This window comes from Pongo pygmaeus, chromosome 8 (genome assembly GCF_028885625.2).
Source record: "Pongo pygmaeus isolate AG05252 chromosome 8, NHGRI_mPonPyg2-v2.0_pri, whole genome shotgun sequence".
In the NCBI taxonomy this organism is placed as follows: Eukaryota; Metazoa; Chordata; class Mammalia; order Primates; family Hominidae; genus Pongo; species Pongo pygmaeus.
In genome coordinates, this window is record NC_072381.2 from 53,823,521 (window position 1) to 53,841,268 (window position 17,748).

At 50.5% G+C, this 17,748-nt stretch overlaps 1 protein-coding gene across 4 annotated transcripts in view; it reads left to right on the forward strand.

The window, feature by feature from the left end:
• The window catches only part of WDFY4 (WDFY family member 4), a 297,400-nt gene extending 280,861 nt beyond the window's left edge, over positions 1-16,539 (forward strand). For 2 of the 4 annotated variants that reach the window (XM_054436992.2, XM_054436994.2), the window contains exons 55-62: positions 152-299; positions 2,673-2,857; positions 3,741-3,899; positions 8,413-8,592; positions 10,328-10,510; positions 11,853-11,937; positions 14,865-14,976; positions 16,008-16,539. In XM_054436992.2, the coding sequence (XP_054292967.1) occupies positions 152-299; positions 2,673-2,857; positions 3,741-3,899; positions 8,413-8,592; positions 10,328-10,510; positions 11,853-11,937; positions 14,865-14,976; positions 16,008-16,074 (1,119 nt within the window). In that variant the 3' untranslated portion in view covers positions 16,075-16,539. The remainder of the gene's footprint in view (positions 1-151; positions 300-2,672; positions 2,858-3,740; positions 3,900-8,412; positions 8,593-10,327; positions 10,511-11,852; positions 11,938-14,864; positions 14,977-16,007) is intronic. The other 2 variants (XM_054436995.2, XM_054436996.2) reach the window with 2 other exon arrangements.
• Positions 16,540-17,748: the final 1,209 nt, after the last annotated feature.

Below are 17,748 nucleotides of genomic sequence, written 5' to 3' on the forward strand. Positions count from 1 at the left end.
TGGACCAGAGGTTCTGTTCATGTTCAGCTCTGTCAGGAACAAGCCGAGCTGTGGCAACCCCCAGAGTCGGGATGCAGCTACAGTGTGCACAGGGATGACCCCTCCTCCGGGCATCTCTCCCCTCATGTGTGTCTGTTCCCTGTCTCTCTAGCTCTTTACCAAACCTCACCCAGCCAGGACTGCAGCAGGGAAGCCTCTGCCTGGAAAGGATGTCTCCACCCCCGTGAGCCTGCCTGGCCACCCACAGCCCTTTTTCTACAGCCTGCAGTCGCTGAGGCCCTCCCAGGTCACGGTCAAAGGTGATTCCCTGGCCCTGCATTGTTTGGTGTCCTGTCCCAGGGTTGTCCCTCCAGTGGCTGGGTTCCTCTGGAGGTCCAGCGCCACATACCTGGGCAAAGTATTGGGGACTGACTTTGAATGGCTGCATCTCCAGTCACAGCCAGATTCTAGGGGGGTGTCGTCTCTGGGAAGTGTCTAGGAGCTCCTCTGTTAGACCCTAACTTCTGAAGACCCACATCTCTTTGTCTTTCTCGCTGTCTCTCTCTCACACATACACACACACACACCTCTTTCAGGCACACACACACATCTCTCTTCCTCTTCCTCTCTTTTATACATGCACACACACATGTACACACACATACCTTCTCTCCTCAAGAGACCAGTGGAGAGTCCCAAGTTTCCCAAGGAAGGATTACAACCTCTGTTCTTTGGCCACTGGTCCTCCTAAGCAGGGCAGGATAGGCAGGCAGCCAGTAGCTAAGAACATGTGCCCTGGGGCAGATGGCCCAGGAGTGAATTCCAGTCCTACTGCTTCCTGCCTGTGTGACCTTGGGCAAGCCATTGAACCTCCATGTTCCCATGGGGATTGGAATAGGGTTGAATGGACGCTATTACAGAATTGTATTGATGCTTAGATAAATGAGCCTGCAGAGAGTTGGTGAGGAAAGGATGAAAAACATGAGAAATAGGTTGAGCCAATGAAGGGAGCCATGTGATCTAGGGAGGGAAGAGGGTCACTCTGGCCCTATTATTGAGAAACAGTTCTTCCAGGGACCAGGGGCTCCTCAGCAAGGCCAGTCAGCAAGAGCGCAATGAGATGGGCAACCTTCGGTGCCCAGCACATAGTGGTGATTATTAGTCCATCTCTTCTGACCACAGTTCAGTGGCTTCCTCAGCTGCCACCAAGGCTCAGAGAGGCTCTATAGAAGCAGGAGTCCACTGGGGTGGAGGTGGTTCCACTGGGGTGGGGGTGATCCCACCCAGCCCAGGAGGGAGGATCACCCAGATGGAAGCAGAAGAGAGGGTGAGGCTGGGTTCCTAGGGCCATGTATGTATGAAGTCGGGTGCCAGTGTCATCTGAGGACATGCACTGCCTTGGGGAAATCCTACTACATTGAACAACATGCAGGTCCTAAGGAGTATGAAGTTAAGTTTTCAGGGGTTTTAGTGGTGTCCTTTTTTATCCTTGAAGTCCAAGAACAGTGTCATTGGCACACCCCACCCTGGTAGATAAGGTGCTGCTACTCTTGGCTCTGGGGTCCATGCCTCCATTTGCCCCAGGACTGGGGATCTGCTGCTGCATTGAAGTCCCTGGGCAGTCAGGCACAGCCCCTGCCCTCACGGAGAGGGACATGAGGTGCAAACCACATCAACAGTAACAAGGGAGCTCAAATCTCCCACATGGGCTCCAGGAGACTGATGCAGATCTTACCAGCCACGGGTCCTGGGGATCCTTCCTGAGGCTCAGTTTCCTCATGTGTAAGGTATGGAAGACAATGGCCCTGCCCTCAGGCTTGTGACAGTGCCATGAAGTGGTGTCTGTCACACAGGCAGGCAACAAGCCAGAGCTGAAACAGGATTCCTGGCAGATGCTGGTGCCACTCTGAGCACACACACTGGGCCTTGCTTTAAGGGGCCTGGCTTTACTCTCTCCCTTTGATCTGAGCAGCCCCAGAGGGTAAGGGCCATTGATGCCACAGTTCCTTCCCTACAGGGAGAGACATCTCACAGTCTTATTCTGGAGCCTTTCCTGAATCCTGCTCCCTCTCTTCCTCCTGGGTGGTAGGGTCAGGAAGAGGGTGGTTCTCCCACTTCACCCAGCACAGGGCAAGGAAGGGAGTGGCCCACACCAGGAGGAAGGAAAGGCCCCTACGTGGTGGCTGTGGTGTGCACAGTCTTAAAAACTAGGCTGGCCTCAGTGTTTTGAGTCAACAAGCTGCACCAGGCTCTGTGCCAGGGGACACACATTGAAAGGGGCATGGTTGTCTCTACTCCATGGGAAGAGGCTGGGGTCTGAAGAGATGGAATGACTTTGCCAGCATAACCAGACTTGGAATGAGGTCTGGGCAGCTCCAAATCCCATGCTGTGAACCATATTCCAGCTGGGGCTGGATATGGCTCCCAGAATGGAGCTGAGGGAGGATGGGAAGTGTGCCTCCCTGTGACTCCTGCCCTGGGGCCCGGCTACAGTGGGTGCTGTCCTTCTGTGCATAAGTTGAAGTCCAGTGTGTCTGCCTGTCACTCCTGCCCAGGGCCCAGCTGCAGTGGGTGTTGTCCTTCCATGTATAAGTTCAAGTCCAGTGTGTCTGCCTGTGACTCCTGCCTGGGGGCCCAGCTGTAGTGGGTGCTGTTCTTTCATGCATAAGTTTGCCATACTAACTGGGGTGTAGATATGTACCTCTTTTCTCTAGGCTCAGAGTCCCCCAGAGGGGCCATTGGCCACATTGTCCCTACTGAGAAGACCATTCTGGCTGTAGAGAGGAACAAAGTGCTGCTGCCTCCTCTCTGGAACAGAACCTTCAGCTGGGGCTTTGATGACTTCAGCTGCTGCTTGGGGAGCTACGGCTCCGACAAGGTGAGTGGGTTGCAGGGAGCAGGGGCAGCCTCAGGACCTCAGTCTTCCTCCAGCTGGAGGCAGAGATGGCCCAGAGATAAGCAAGTCCAAAGCAACCTCGCCCACTTTCCCTACAAGGTATGCTGCCAGCTTGGGAGGGAAAGGACTCAGTGACTGTGCAAAGGCCCTCCTTGGGCCAGGCCTCAAACCCTCCTTCCAAGGCTTGCAAGTTGGCAGTGTAAACTGTCACCTCCAGAGCAGAGGCTAACTGGACACATGGCCACATGGAGCCCACCCACACTGGCACTGAGTGTAGGAGGGAAGTCCTGGGGACTCCTCTGGTTCCAATCATGATTTAAACTCAAAGGACACATGCTGAGCATTCAGGGGGCTGGCAGGAGCAAGCTGTTTCCCTATTGGTCCTCCCAGCCCCTGTGTAGGCCATGCAGTCACCTCTGCCTTCTTGATGTGGCCCCTGCCCTCCTCCCCAGGCCCCATTCCTACTCCAGCTCCCCTCCCCTAATCCCATCACTTACAATGAATTCCCTACCCCGAAAGCTCTCCCCAGCCCCTCCCTAGCCTTGCCCCACCAACTTCTTGAGGCAAGCATGGAGCTCAGCCCCACATGTCCTCCCTCCTGACCCCCAAGCTGAGCCACCCCCTGCTGGTGCTCATGGGGTCTTCTCAGCATCCCTCACTTGTCTCTTCCCACCTGCTGGAGGAGGAGCTCCTGCGTGGGGACCCAGGATGGTCTGGATTTTGTCACCAAGGACTGGCTCCTGAACACATGGCATGTCCCCAGTTCCCAAGGCACTCAGACTGGCCCACATACCCCCGTGACTCTATCCTGGGCTCCCGTCCCTGCTGTCTCCACAGCGGCGCTCATCCCTCTTATCTCCCACAGATCCTGATGACATTCGAGAACCTGGCTGCCTGGGGCCGCTGTCTGTGCGCCGTGTGCCCGTCCCCAACAATGATTGTCACCTCTGGGACCAGCACTGTGGTGTGTGTGTGGGAGCTCAGCATGACCAAAGGCCGCCCAAGGGGCTTGCGCCTCCGGCAGGTATGGTCCAGCTCGTGCAGGTGCGGTCCTCAGGTGGGGACAGTACCTCATGTAGGGACAAAACCTCTGCCTGGCATGGCACCTGGGCAGGTGTAGTGCCGGAACACACCCCAACTCTGCTCACTGAGGGCCCTGCCACCCTCAGAAGCTGAGAATGAGCAAAGTGAGGTGCAGAGAGGGTGGCCCACAGCTCAGTGTCATTCAGGAGTATCATTTTATTCCCATGGTCCATTTGACAGGTACACAGGGCAGGTGCCTCCACAGAGGCCCACACCTTAGCGAGAGATGCCGGGCCACACACAGTCACTTCACGCACATGGCAGGTCTGGTGAAATCAGTTTCCTTATACCAGATAATATTTTTTGAGCATTTTGCCACAAGTTGGCCTTTATGCCAAGCATTTTTACATGGATTGCCTCATTTTAGCTTATTGACAGCCCTGTAAAATAGGTGCCATGATCACCCCTACTTTACTGGTGAAGGAAAAATGAGACGCAAAGAAGTTTAAGTGTTGCATCCAAGGTCAAATGAAAGACTTTCCGAAGGGAAGTGGTTGAGGTGGGAGGAGGAGGAGCCATGAGCCAGGAGTCTGAAGATGTGCACTACCAGCCCTCATAGGGAACGCTAATCACAGTGGCACTTAAAGTTTGCTTAACATTCCAAATGCACCAAGGCCCTTCTGTATACTAATTTTTTTCCATGAAGAAGGAACTATTACTTCCACTTTCACACAAGGAAACTGAGGCTCAGAACAGCTTGCATTTGAATCTAGGTTTGTCTAACTCTAAACCCCATGTGCTCTCCCTGCATACTCTGGAACTTGCCCTGGAATATCACTAGGAGACACTTTCAACTCTAAAATCCAATTCATTTTTGCATCCGTTTTTTAGTTAGCCACAAAGCCCTAAAGTAATAGAAACAAAAATAAGCTGTACAAAGTCACTCACGCCTGTAATACCAGCACTTTGGGAGGCCGAGGCAGACAGATCACGAGGTCAGGAGATCGAGACCATCCTGGCTAACATAGTGAAACCCTGTCTCTACTAAAAATACAGCAGATTAGCTGGATGTGGTGGCGGGTGCCTGTAGTCCCATCTACTCAGGAGGCTGAGGCATGAGAATGGCGTGAACCCGGGAGGCGGAGCTTGCAGTGAGCAGAGATTGTGCCACTGCACTCCAGCCTGGGTGACAGAGTGAGACTCCGTCTCAAAAAAAAAAAAAAATCACCACTGACCAAATTTACTAAACTGAACATGTTTCACAGAAACTGACCCTGGGTTTCTCTGGATAATTTTCAAGCCACTTCTGTCACCCTAGACCATGTCCTTGTCTCCTGGTGCCATGCCGGGCATGGAGGGTGCTGCGTGGGCACTCAGCAAATGTGAGGTGAAGGAATGAATAGGGCAGTGCGAGAAGGGGCTGACGCATATGCAGGGGCAACGCACCCCTGAGAAGCAGCTGTACAGGCGACAGGCAGGTGACCTTCACCAACTGCTGTTGTCAGTGGGCTGGGTATGATTCCTGATCTCAGCAAAGGGACTGGAAATGAAAGCCTGGAGTGCTCTCTCCCCAGCATCCCCATTGCCCATTTACAGCTTGCCCTGGGGACTGTACACAGTTCCACCTGACCCTGGGGCTGGCCTTGGGGTACTGGGGCGGTGATTTTTCTACCATCCTCTGAGCTCCCATTTAACAGTGAAAATGTACAGAAACACCCTCGTATCGACCCCATAAAAATGTAATTTATCATCTTCTACTTCCAAATCAACAGGAAACGATATGGGAATCCCACAAGCTCTTATTTTCTAAAAATAAAACACTTTATCACTTACCTGTAAAGGCTAATGTAGGTTTGCGGATTCCCCAGACCCATGGCTGCTCAGTGAAGGGGTCCATTCCTGACCTGTGGACAGGAAAGTCATCACTGAAGAGCCTCACAGGCGGTTCAAGAAGTATTTTATTTTTAAAGATACTGCAACATTAAAGAGAAATTTTAAAATTACTTCAAAGACAAAAAATTCTCTACCATCCCTATAAAAGTTTTCATTTTTGCATACTCTTATCCCCAGATATACATATTTATATCTTTCTGATCATTGTGTAGATATTCTATTTTCACCCAGCCTATCCAATTGTTTCCATTTTCTACATTCTCTATAATTTACATTTCAATCGTTCCATATCATTCCATTTCCATAAAATTGCATTTCAATTGTTTTGTTATGTCAGTGCACTACAGTTTAATAAACCACTTCTTCTAAAACTAGACAATTAAGTTGTTTCCAAGTTTTAACTATTTTACATAGTGCTGCAGAAAACATCTTGTCTAGGTTGCTGTTTGCTTCTGATTGTTTTCTTGCGATAAACTTCGAGGAGGAGAATTATGAGCAGTGACATGGTGCTTTCCAAAATGGTTCTGTGACTTAATCATACCACCAGCAATCAAGAGCACCCATCTCATGGCAATGTAACCAGCATGGGGAATTATTTTCAGGGGTTTTCTTTTTGCTGTCATTTTTTGCTACTATAGTTAGGTATGAAATGATATAATGGAGTTATTTTAATTGGCCTTTTAGAGAAGTATTATTCTGAGAAAACAAAACCCCCTTTGAAGCTGCTATCTCTTCCTTGATTTCTTCGGCTCTTGCAGATGGTAGGTGCTGGATGCCTTGTGATGCTGGAGTTTCCAGGCTGGTTGGAAGGCAGCCAACCTGACCTAAGTGGGCAGTGCCAGGCACACAGGCTGTTTCCTGGGAAGAGCAGGCAGACTTGGTTCCACTCATAAACAACACATGCCGGCACTGGGGCTCAAAGCTCCTCTCTTTACATCCTGAGCCTTACGCCTGGGTTCCCTTCTCTGCTCTCTTTGGCATTGCTGTTTCCCCTGCAGTCAGAACTGAGTCATCAGACTTAGTTCATTCTGGGAAGAGATTCAGAAGGTTCCTGTCAACTCCTCTGCTTTCTCCTGTTCACTTAGGCAATTTTCATTTTCCTAGGATGACCCAAATCTTCTTCTGTGGGTCATACCCATTAACTTGCCAGCACCATCTGGTTGGCGTCACGTTAGGATCCATTAAGAACAAACGGGAGCTTGTGGCAGAAACTTTCATTGCTATGACCAGGCAAAGTGACAGCTTTGAAAAATGACGCTTAGACTCATTGACCCAAATGAGTGAGCGATTTTCTCTGTCCTGAAGGTGAAGGTTCACCACTTGGTAAGCCAGGCCAATTACGCTTCAGAATGCCACCTCTGTGCCCTTCCAGCTGAGTCCAGGTGATGGCAAGCACGTGTGAGCAGAGGACCTCAGATCAGAGCCTCTGGGACCTGCAGCCTCTTGAGTGATGGTGATGGAATCCACACCATTGCCTGCAGCAGTTGGCCAGGGGGTACCAGCATGCGTGGTGGGCCACTTTGGCCCCTTGGGAAAGTGTCCACAGAGAAGAAGTCCTCCAGCCAGATCTGGACACACAGCCATCCATGAGTCAGGCCAGGCCCCACACAAGCCAAACCTGAGGACCAAGACCAAGGAAGTCTAAGTGTCCCAGTGGCTATGAATCCAGACCTATCAGACTCGAAAAGCCCCATCTTTTTGATGACCATGTGACCTCCCCTTTTCTTCTCCCCAGTTTAGTTCAAGAGTGCACGTGCCTCTGAGGTTCCCTTACCGAGATGGCTCTCAAAGTTGGGCACATGTGAGAATCCCCTGAGGGCTTGTGAAAATTCAGACTTCAGGGCCCCATCCCCAGTGTCTCTGATTCAGGAGACTTGGGGTAGAACCCAAGAATTTGCATTCTAACAGGCTACCTGCTGCTACTGAGCCTGCTGGTGTGGGCACCACAGTTTGCCAACAGTGCTTTGTATGTTAATCGTAACATGAACTGGCCAGGCGTGATGGCTCACATCTGTATTCCCAGCACTTTGGGAGGCCAAGGCAGGTGGATCACTTGAGGTCAGGAGTTCAAGACCAGCCTGGCTAACTTGGTGAAACCCCATCTCCACTAAAAATAAAAAACATTCACCAGGCATGGTGGCAGGCACCTGTAATCCCAGCTACTTGGGAGGCTGATGCAAAAGAATTGCTTGTACCTGGGAAGCAAAGGTTGCAGTGAACTGAGATCATGCCATTGCACTCCAGCCTAGGCGACAGAGCAAGACTCCATCTCAAAAAAAAAAAAAAAAAAAAATCGTGACATGAACTGCTCCCAGTTTCAAGACAGATGTAGGGCAGCACAAAACATCCAGGTGTGGCTGGTCTCTGGTTGGGTTATAAGTAAAAAAATGGTTTCTCCCCAGCAGAGCCTCCACCCCTGGAGATGAATGAAATGGAGAGACTAGTCATGGACACGCACATGCACACACCCCCAGCAGCATAGACAACAGACTTGGGAATCACTGACTCACTCAGAATCTCCATTTCCTCATCCAGGGCCCAGCTGTATAGGGAGGGTGAAGAATTCCCCAAAGTAGCTGAATTGAGGGTTCCTCTCCTAACCTGCGAGTCTCTGTCCCCAGGCCTTGTATGGACACACACAGGCTGTCACGTGCCTGGCAGCATCAGTCACATTCAGCCTCCTGGTGAGCGGCTCCCAGGACTGCACCTGTATCCTGTGGGACCTGGACCACCTCACCCATGTGACCCGCCTGCCCACCCATCGGGAGGGCATCTCAGCCATCGCCATCAGTGACGTCTCAGTAAGGCTCCCGTTTCTCAGTGTCCGTGTCCTCACCTTCGCTGTAGCATGGGGTACAACACTCAGGAGAAAGCCCAGAGACACAGAGACTCTGGCCACCCCAGAATGCTGAGAGGGCCCCCACGTGTGTGGAACAGTCGCTGTAGATCTCATGTGCAGCACCCAGGTCTAGCTTCAATGTCCGCTTCTTTACTTTCCTCCCTCTGGTGTTGGGGACAGTGGGAGGTGTCTGCTTTGCTGTAGGCACCAGGGAGCTGCAGCGGAAAGATTGACTTTTAGTGAGGGTTTTGCTGGATGTGGCTGACTCATTTTGGTCTTTACCTTCAAATCAGTGTTGACTTGGCAGGTTTGGTCTTCATGGCAGTGCAAGCTTCTCTGCCTGTCCTTCCATACTGGCTAACAAAGATGAGGGAGATCGACTTATCGGTGTGAAATTTCTTCCATACTGAAGATCTGTCATGGGATATGGGGTTCCCTGAGGATGCAGAGGTTTCTGCATCTGCTCACAGAAAACCTAAGGGGCCCAGGGCATAAATAAAATGGGCAGAGGGCTCAAAAGAGGAGGGATGATATAGGAGCTTCCTGGTTCCAATTTTTGCTGAAAGTGGTGCTCCAGGTAGGCTTGAATTCAAAACTGGATTCAATGTTAGATGAGTAGATGGAGTGTGAATGGATAGGTGGATGGATGGGTAGATCAGTGGATGCATGGGTGGATGAATGGATGGATGGATGGGTGGATAGATGAATGAATGGACGGATGGATGGATAAATGAGCAGATAAATGGATGAATAGGTGGATGGAAAGATGGATGAAATGGATAATGGATTGGTAGGTAGTGGGTGAATGGATGGATGGGTTGATGTATAGAAGAAGGCATGAAGCCTTCACCTGGGAGAATATAAAACCCATCAGGAATTGTGTCCCTAGACCCCAGAGAAGCCTGGTACCAAGACAAGTTGTCCTGCAGTCAACTGATTTCAGTCTGTGCTTGCTGGTTGTGGGGAAGAGAAGTATCAGACATGGTCCCTGGCCGCAGACAGACCATCCCTAACAATTCAGGAACTTCTACAATGGATCCCAGCCCAGTGGGATATGGAAGGGCACCGAGCACCCTACATCCCTTCTGTGATTAGGGCAAGGCTCAAAGGGGTGGCCCCAGGGCCTCGGTGACAGTGGCCACTACAGAATAAAGAGGACTTGAGGAGGAAAGACTCAAATGTGAGCATATCAGGAGATACAATGGAGAAATTTCTCCTCAGAAATTCCCTCTTCAGGGACATTGCACAAGCTTATGAGCCACATGCAGTCACTGGAACCTCTGTACCCTGCCCTCCACCAGGTGGCATCCAAAACTTCTTTATGGGGCAGGGCTGGCCAACCAGGTGTAAGCCATGTGTCCAAAGCCAGGGCTACCCTTCAGACTGGATCTTCTGTGGCAATCAGGGTGTGGCTGGGGAGTGGGATCTGGGAGGAGCCTGAGGGTGAGCCAGGTGCCTTCTGCCAGGAAAGAAGTATCCAAGCACATGACTGCAGTATGAAAAGAACCAAGAATTTACAACTGTGTGAAAACACAGCAGATCTGTAAGTTAGCTGGAAAGAAGTCTTGGGGTACCTTGGGGGTCTTCAGAGCATGACAGATTGAGGGTACTTGGGTGTACCAACTGGGTAGCTGAGCATATGCCTGATGGGCAGGCAGTGACTCCAGCTTAGAGTGATGCCAGCTCTCACTGCACAGGGCACCATTGTCTCCTGTGCGGGAGCACACTTGTCCCTATGGAATGTCAATGGACAGCCCCTGGCCAGCATCACCACAGCCTGGGGCCCAGAAGGAGCCATAACCTGCTGCTGCCTGATGGAGGGCCCAGCATGGGACACAAGCCAGATCATCATCACCGGGAGTCAAGACGGCATGGTCCGGGTAGGTGTGTCTTGGGCAGAATGAGGACATGACACAAGAAACATGTTCATCTCCATTCTTCTTACTTCCTCCAGGGGGCCAAACCTGCAGGTTTCATGTGAGACCATTCCAGAACAGGCACCTACAGCAAAGGAAGGGAAAAGACAAGGCTCTTTCCAGGGAAAAAGTAAATAAATAAAATTATATATATAGTATTACACACACAGACCCACACACACGCACACACACACAGACACACACTAAAATAAACACTGTTACAACATATAAAAGTTGAATGGTTAAATGCAAAAGATTATATCCCAATGCTAAGAGAAGATATTCGTGTCATCCATTCAAACCAAACTTGCCCACCTATCCACTAATTTATCTACCCACCTACCCATTTATCTCTCTACTCATCTACCCACCCATCCATCCACCCATCCATCTCTCTATCCACCCATCCACTCATCCATCCATCCATCCATCCATCCATCCATCCATCCATCCATCCATCCATCCACATATCCATCCATGTATCCATCCATCCATCCATCCATGCAGGCTGAGGTACCCAGGCAGTCCCCTCACAGGACTTCATCTGTGGCCTCTGCAGAAAGCAGGGCATCCTGGGATGGCCTGGGCTTGGTAGGGTGTGGCCCACATCAGTGGGCCAGCCAGAGGAGCCTGGGGTGGCCGAGCTGCAGAGTATATTACTCTCCTGGGCCCGCCCAAAGCATAAGTGAGGGTCTTCTGTGCACTCAGCGCTCATTCATTCAATGTGGTCACTGAGCTCCTGGACTGGCCCAGTGCTGTGCTAAGCCTGGCGTGGGGCTCACAGAAGCATTTGAGAGGAGGCTGGTCCTTGCCCTTTGGTGATATAAAATCCAGACCCAGTGAGTGAGAAGCCATTTTGAGTGAGTTGGCCTCAGGGCTCCCACAGTAGGCTTAGCACCAAAGGCCAGACAAAAGATGGGGGTGCCCAGCCACCCAGGGGTGAGGGAGTACTCTAGAGGTGGTGGCATTATGGGCAAGAGGGCATTGGTTGAGCAAAATGGCAATAAACTGGTTGCAGAGTCACATCCCTGAAAGAAAAGGGCTTAGGAGAGATGAGATGCACTTAGGGACATGGGTGGGGTAAACTCATTCCAGGTGCAACTGTGATTGGCCAAACCTCCGCATGAGGAAGCTGAAGCGTAAATAACCTTTTATCTGATAATAAATTAACATCAGAAGTGAAAGGGGGGCCATGTCTTCATCCTTCCCCTGGGGGACCCCTAGGCATGAGGAAATGGACTAGGCCACTCCAAGCTTGCAGACAGGATCATCTCCCCAGCCCATGACATTTGCTCTTTTGGGGCAGGTTTGGAAGACTGAGGATGTGAAGATGTCTGTTCCTGGACGGCCAGCAGGAGAGGAGCCCCCAGCTCAGCCTCCAAGCCCAAGAGGTACCTGACCTGCTAGGGACGTGGCCGTCCTGGCCTTGCCCTGCCCTCCTCACCTCCCCTCTCTCCACCTCAGCCCAAGGGCTGCAGCTCCTCCAAGGTCTGCAGAGCCTAGGGAGGCCTAGGAAGGTGCAGAGAGGTTCAGTGACTTGCCCGAAGTCACCCAGCAAGCAGAGTATCCTCACATCTGCTGCCATCACAGCCACAACGGCCTCAACCTAACCATAGACACTGGCATGTAACCATCATCACCAACCCCTCCATAATGAACACAGATGCAAACCTCCCCATCAAAGCTGTTACCACATCACATCCGTCACAGCTGTCCAGTCCCTGCCCCCATCATTACCTCCTCCAGCTCAGTCTTCAGAAAAGATTCTGGCCCAGAACTGGGACATCTTTACTGGGACCCACAATCAAACATGTTTTCATGAAGTGAGAATTCTGTCATCCTGAGTGCTTCCGTTAGCTCCCTGTTTGCTCTGCATCCCAGAACCTGTGATCATCCATAGGAGAGAATTTACCAGATTTCTGAGGGCTGCCTTCTGAAAAGAGTAGACATTTGCAATTAGTTCATTTCTAAAATACAGTCCACACCTCTTTGATTCCTTTAGTCACCCATTTGTGGATTCTTCTTCAGGCAAGCACACACAGGCATTTGCTCAGCCTCTACTGTGTCCTAGGCTCTACATTAGTGGTCCCTTCCTTCAAGATAACCAACACCTAGGGACCCTTGTAAACAATCTGTGCTGAGCCAGGGCAATAACATCACAAAGATCAATAACGTCACAAAGATCAATAATGTCACAAAGATGCAGATCAAGAACTCCATCAGTTCACAGGTCCTGTTTCTCTAGGGTACTTGGAGACCACCCCTAGGAGTCAGCCTATCTCAGTGTGAAAGGACAGAAGTGTGTGCATTCTAAGGAACCCAGCACATCTTTGGAAAGCAGAGGCCAAACTCCCCCCTATATCTGCTTCCACTTGGAAAGGCTCTTATTCCCCAGCCTGCTTACAAAGCAGTTTTCTGGTATACCTGCATGAGACTGCACACCATTTTAGTTTTGGGCTCAAATGCCCACTTTTGAAGCTATTGGGGCCCAGTAAGCTAACGGCATTAGCTAAGCCTATGGTTGATAAATGGATGTCTGAGAAAGAATGCTGGATGGATGGGTGAATGGATGGATGGATGGATGGATGGATGGATGGGTGGATGGATGGATGAATGGATGAATGAAAGTCACCTCAGAGCCATTCAGTTGATTCTGGCAGTGCCATTGGATTCACAGATTCCTATTCCGCATCAATGGTTGTGGTGAGGTTGCACTCACTGGTCATGGGGTCTAGTGAATGAGAAGCAGAGTAAAAAGCAGGAAACAAGATTCTAGACCCAACTCCGTCACAGCAACTTCTCTGGTCTTCTGTCAAATGGGGACACTTCCTGTGCATCCTAACTAGTAGAGTACTGATGACAGAATAATGGTAGCCACAGACAAGAATCTACCCCAAATGCAGGTCATTATTGTCATTTTTGCAGACTTTGAGAGATTTTTCTCTCTGGACACAGCAGCTGATGGCATTAGGAAACTTACTTAAGGGGGTCTTAGACTGACAGGGAGCCCCAGATCCACATCCTTCCTCTCTGTCTGCCCTGACCCAAAGTCACTGCCACCCCATTGGATTGACTGCCAAGATTGTGATTACAGTTCAAGGGAAGATTAGCATGAAATGACAGGATGACATGGACATATTCAAATAATCACATTGGCCTGCAGTTTAGAGTTAACAAATCTAAAATATGTGCAGATTTACAAGCCTAAACTGCTGGAGGTCTTTAATAAAAAGGCATGTTGTTCTTATATTGCTCAAAAGTGTTTTGTTGGAAAGGGACCTGTATTGGGCATGACACGTGGATATTTGCATGTGTGTCCTCTTGGCGTGTATATTACTATATCCCTCAAATGTCTTAAGGGGCAAGAAAGGAGATCTTTGACGAAATTAAGAATACTGCATTTGTGGGCAGATGTAATCTAATTTCTGCTTGGAATTCATTTATTTGTCATTTGCAGCAAGGCCCAACCCAGCTGAGTACAATTTATTTCAGGAATCGCCTCAAAGATTTGGACTCAATCTGGTACATAAAAAGTGCTCGGGAGAAGCTTGTTGTTTAGACTTGTACACAAATGTACAAATGCCTGGTGTGCTTTGGGGTGGTTTCTCCCACCTGGACCCCTCATGCGTTTCCTGGCACGTGGCCTGTCTGCACACATGGGTGGTCACCCCAGGACAGCAGGGGCTGTATCATCTCTCCTGACCTGAGTCCAAGGAAGTGGCCTCGCAGGGACGTACCCAGCTGGTGTCTCTCCATCTCACCCCTTCACATTGAAGGAATTACTGTCTGTCCCCAAATGCAGTCATTAAAATGAGTGAAGTAACAATCATTGAGTTATATTTTTTGAAAAAACGTTCTCAGCATTTAATTATTGGTTGTGGCGTGAGAGGATTAAGATAAGTTGATAATGCCGACTTTATGTAATTTATTTTTACTAGGCAATTACTGGCTGCATTACATCCTGGCAGCAAGGTATTGTGGGGCATCTTATTAAGCATAAAGCCAGTAAACACTGATGAACAATTTTGCTGAACTAGGCATGCAATTTAGAAAGCAATAATACACAAATCCAATTTGGTACACAATGGATACCGCGGCACGTCAGCACATGTAACTATCACCGCCTGCAAATTAAATTGGGACAGCCCTTTTTGCAACAGCACAGGCCAAGATTAAATATATTTCCCCCTCAATTTAACAAGTTGCTGACCACAAATATAAATATGTGCGTATGTGTTTGCGGCCCTGTGTGCAGATGCACACTGTATGTGCGAAGCCGATCTGGTGTTCTAACTCTTCTCTCACATGCTCCACACAGGCCACAAGTGGGAGAAGAACCTGGCCTTGAGTCGAGAGCTGGACGTTAGCACTGCTTTGACAGGGAAGCCCAGCAAAACCAGCCCCGCGGTGACGGCTCTGGCCGTGTCCAGGTAAGCGCGGCCTTGTTTCTCTGGGTCTCCAGCAGAGGGCACTGCAGCCACCTTTAGGAAAGCCCCAGTGGCTCTGAGTCCAGGCCACCTGGCGGAGGAGGCCACCTCACTCTAGGACGAGGCTCCACCAAGCACAGGATGCAGCCCGTGTGGCCGTACAGAACCCCAGGAAACGTTTTTCAGGGTTTTGTTGTTGTTTGTTTTGCTTTTAACTCACACATGCCCTTGCTCTCTTGCTCTTGAATATCCAAACATTCATCAAGAAATCCAAGAGGTATAAGTATATTGTTTTGTAATTTTATCCTAAAGAGAGCCTTTTCCCCTGAGTTCCACTGCCGACTGTAACATTTGGTGTGATGATTATCCTTCATTAACAGAAAGTGCCTTCTGAGGGCTCTTAGCTGCTGTAGCATAGCCAAGCATTAGTCCCGACACTTCATACCCGTTATTTGACTCGCAGTAACCCATGGAGGTGGTCACTGTCATTAACATCCTTGTACACACTGGGAGGTGCAGCCTTAGGGGCCACTGACCTTGCAGAGCCGGACTTCATTCCTCCCTCACTGGCATGGTGTAAGCTGTATCGGCGTCCTTGGTGGAGGCACTACACAGTGTTTTAGATGCTGGGTAGGGTGGAGTGGGGTGGGGTGGGCATGATGGTAGGGCCAGAGCCGCACTTTCTGCAGAGAACTTGCCATTTGTTCTGCCCTGGTCCTGGCTATTTCTCTGGTGGGACAGGAGACTCACCTGGAGGCGCTGGAGAGAGGCAGGGCCTCGTCCTGCTCCCTGGGGCCTGAGCTTCCCCACAGTGCTGTGGGAGCCACCACCCTCACAGCTCAAATGCTCTCCCCTCCCTCAGGTGGAAACCTTCTCCATTCCTCCCACTGCTTCCCCTGCCTCAGGGAACACGAGACCAGGGGCAAGCTCCACTGGGACCCGGATAGAGCCCCAGAGTTGCAATATCCCACGTGCTGGTGGGGACAAGTGGTACTGTCCCTCTAACGTTCTTATCTTTTCTTTCTCTTCCCAAGAAACCAGACCAAACTCCTGGTTGGTGATGAGAGGGGGAGAATATTCTGCTGGTCTGCAGATGGGTAGGAAGAGAGAGGCAGCAGAGGCTCTGGCACAACAGTGCCAGGCTGAGGGCGGCAGAGGTGACTGGGGCCTGAGTTCTGCCTACAGAGGAAACCCCCAGGGCCTCCTTCCCCACAGCTCTCAAGGAAGGGCCTCTGGCAATCAGAGCTCTGCACCCCAACCCTCTCCATGGCCGATGGGACTTCTATGAAAAGGATGAGCGCACACACTCAGAGGGCTGAGCAGCACGCTGGAAACTGTGACTTGGTGATGCCCAGCTGCACACGAAATTATGCATGACTCGCCTTGTTAAGGGCTATTGCACTGAAAAAAAAAAAAAAAAGATGGGGTCGCTTACTGGAAATTATTGTATTGTCTTTATTTTATTAAAGCAACTATGTTCTAAATGCCGAAGGGCTCTTGAGTTTTAAACTGCCACTCTATTTCACTTACCATGCTGCCTTTCTAAGTATTTGTGTTTCTGTCCTGAGAAAGGCAGGAAGGCTTCAGGGAAGCACATCCACCTGCACAGCCTCACCCAGCCTCTCCCTATCTTCCACCTTGGACACTGGCTCTTCCCTGTCTTGCCTATAGTGTAGAGGCCTGAGGAGTGAGGGGCTACTGTGAAGAAGGCCCAGCCCCTGTGGCTGAGCCGCAGGACATGGCGGTGTGTGCTGCCCATGGCAGACTCAGGGAGGTTGGCCTGGGGTGATACGCCCGCCTTGGTGATACTCCCACCCCCATCTCCACAACCTGCAACAGACAGGGGTTTCAGCCAACTCCTGGCTCAGCAGTCTCTTCCCAGGACCCCGGTCCACACTCAGCTTCTGAGCTGCAGTTCTTCCTGGAGAAATCTGCACTGCTGTGTGACTTTTGTTTTCCACCTGAAAATGTATGGCAGGTGGGGTAGTTACTCATCCCCTCTGAAGAATTCTAGTACCTTCTTGTGCCTGGGTCATTCTGGGATTGGTCGTTGGGCATCAGAGGTATCACCCTCACTCTAATGTCTCCTCCTTACCCCAAGATTTGCAGAGCTCCTCAAAAGGAAATCCACCTGCCTTTTTAATAAAGTCAAGCTCAGGTGGACACATAGGGACTTGGGGAGGTTAAGCTTGTTAGCTTCAACTAGTCTTTAAGAGATCTCCTTTCTAGGGGCCAGGTGGGGATCCTGATCTTCCCCATGTCTCCAAACTCTGCAAAGGCCCTGAAGGGGGTCCCCACCTAATTAACCCAGGCCCAGGGATAGCAGGAACGTGTACTTCATGTCTTATGCCCCGTGGGTCATCTGGCCTCCAGGGGGCAACAAGTTGATTAAAAGATAAATATTAAGAAAGTGGAACTGGTGTGCAGCCATGTCAAAAATAGTGAGAGGTGGTTAGCATACCCTGATTCCTCTGTAAACTCTGAGGCTTTGCAAAGGAGAAGATGGAGGAGACCCTTCTCAGGTCCAGAGCACCCCTCCCCAGGTGAGAAGCGCTTGTGTCTGACCCCGGAGCCAAGGATCACACCACCTCCCACATCATCTGCACACACTATTAGCAGACAGCCCATTTGCAATCCCCTGGTTGGTCTGGGACTGCACTGAAGGACCATAAATTTAAGAGCAGACAGCACCACTCCCCAGGAAGGCCAAGAAGCAGGTCATAAATATCAAGGCTGAGCCTGCTGGCATTTTTCAAAATACATCACAGCATTACC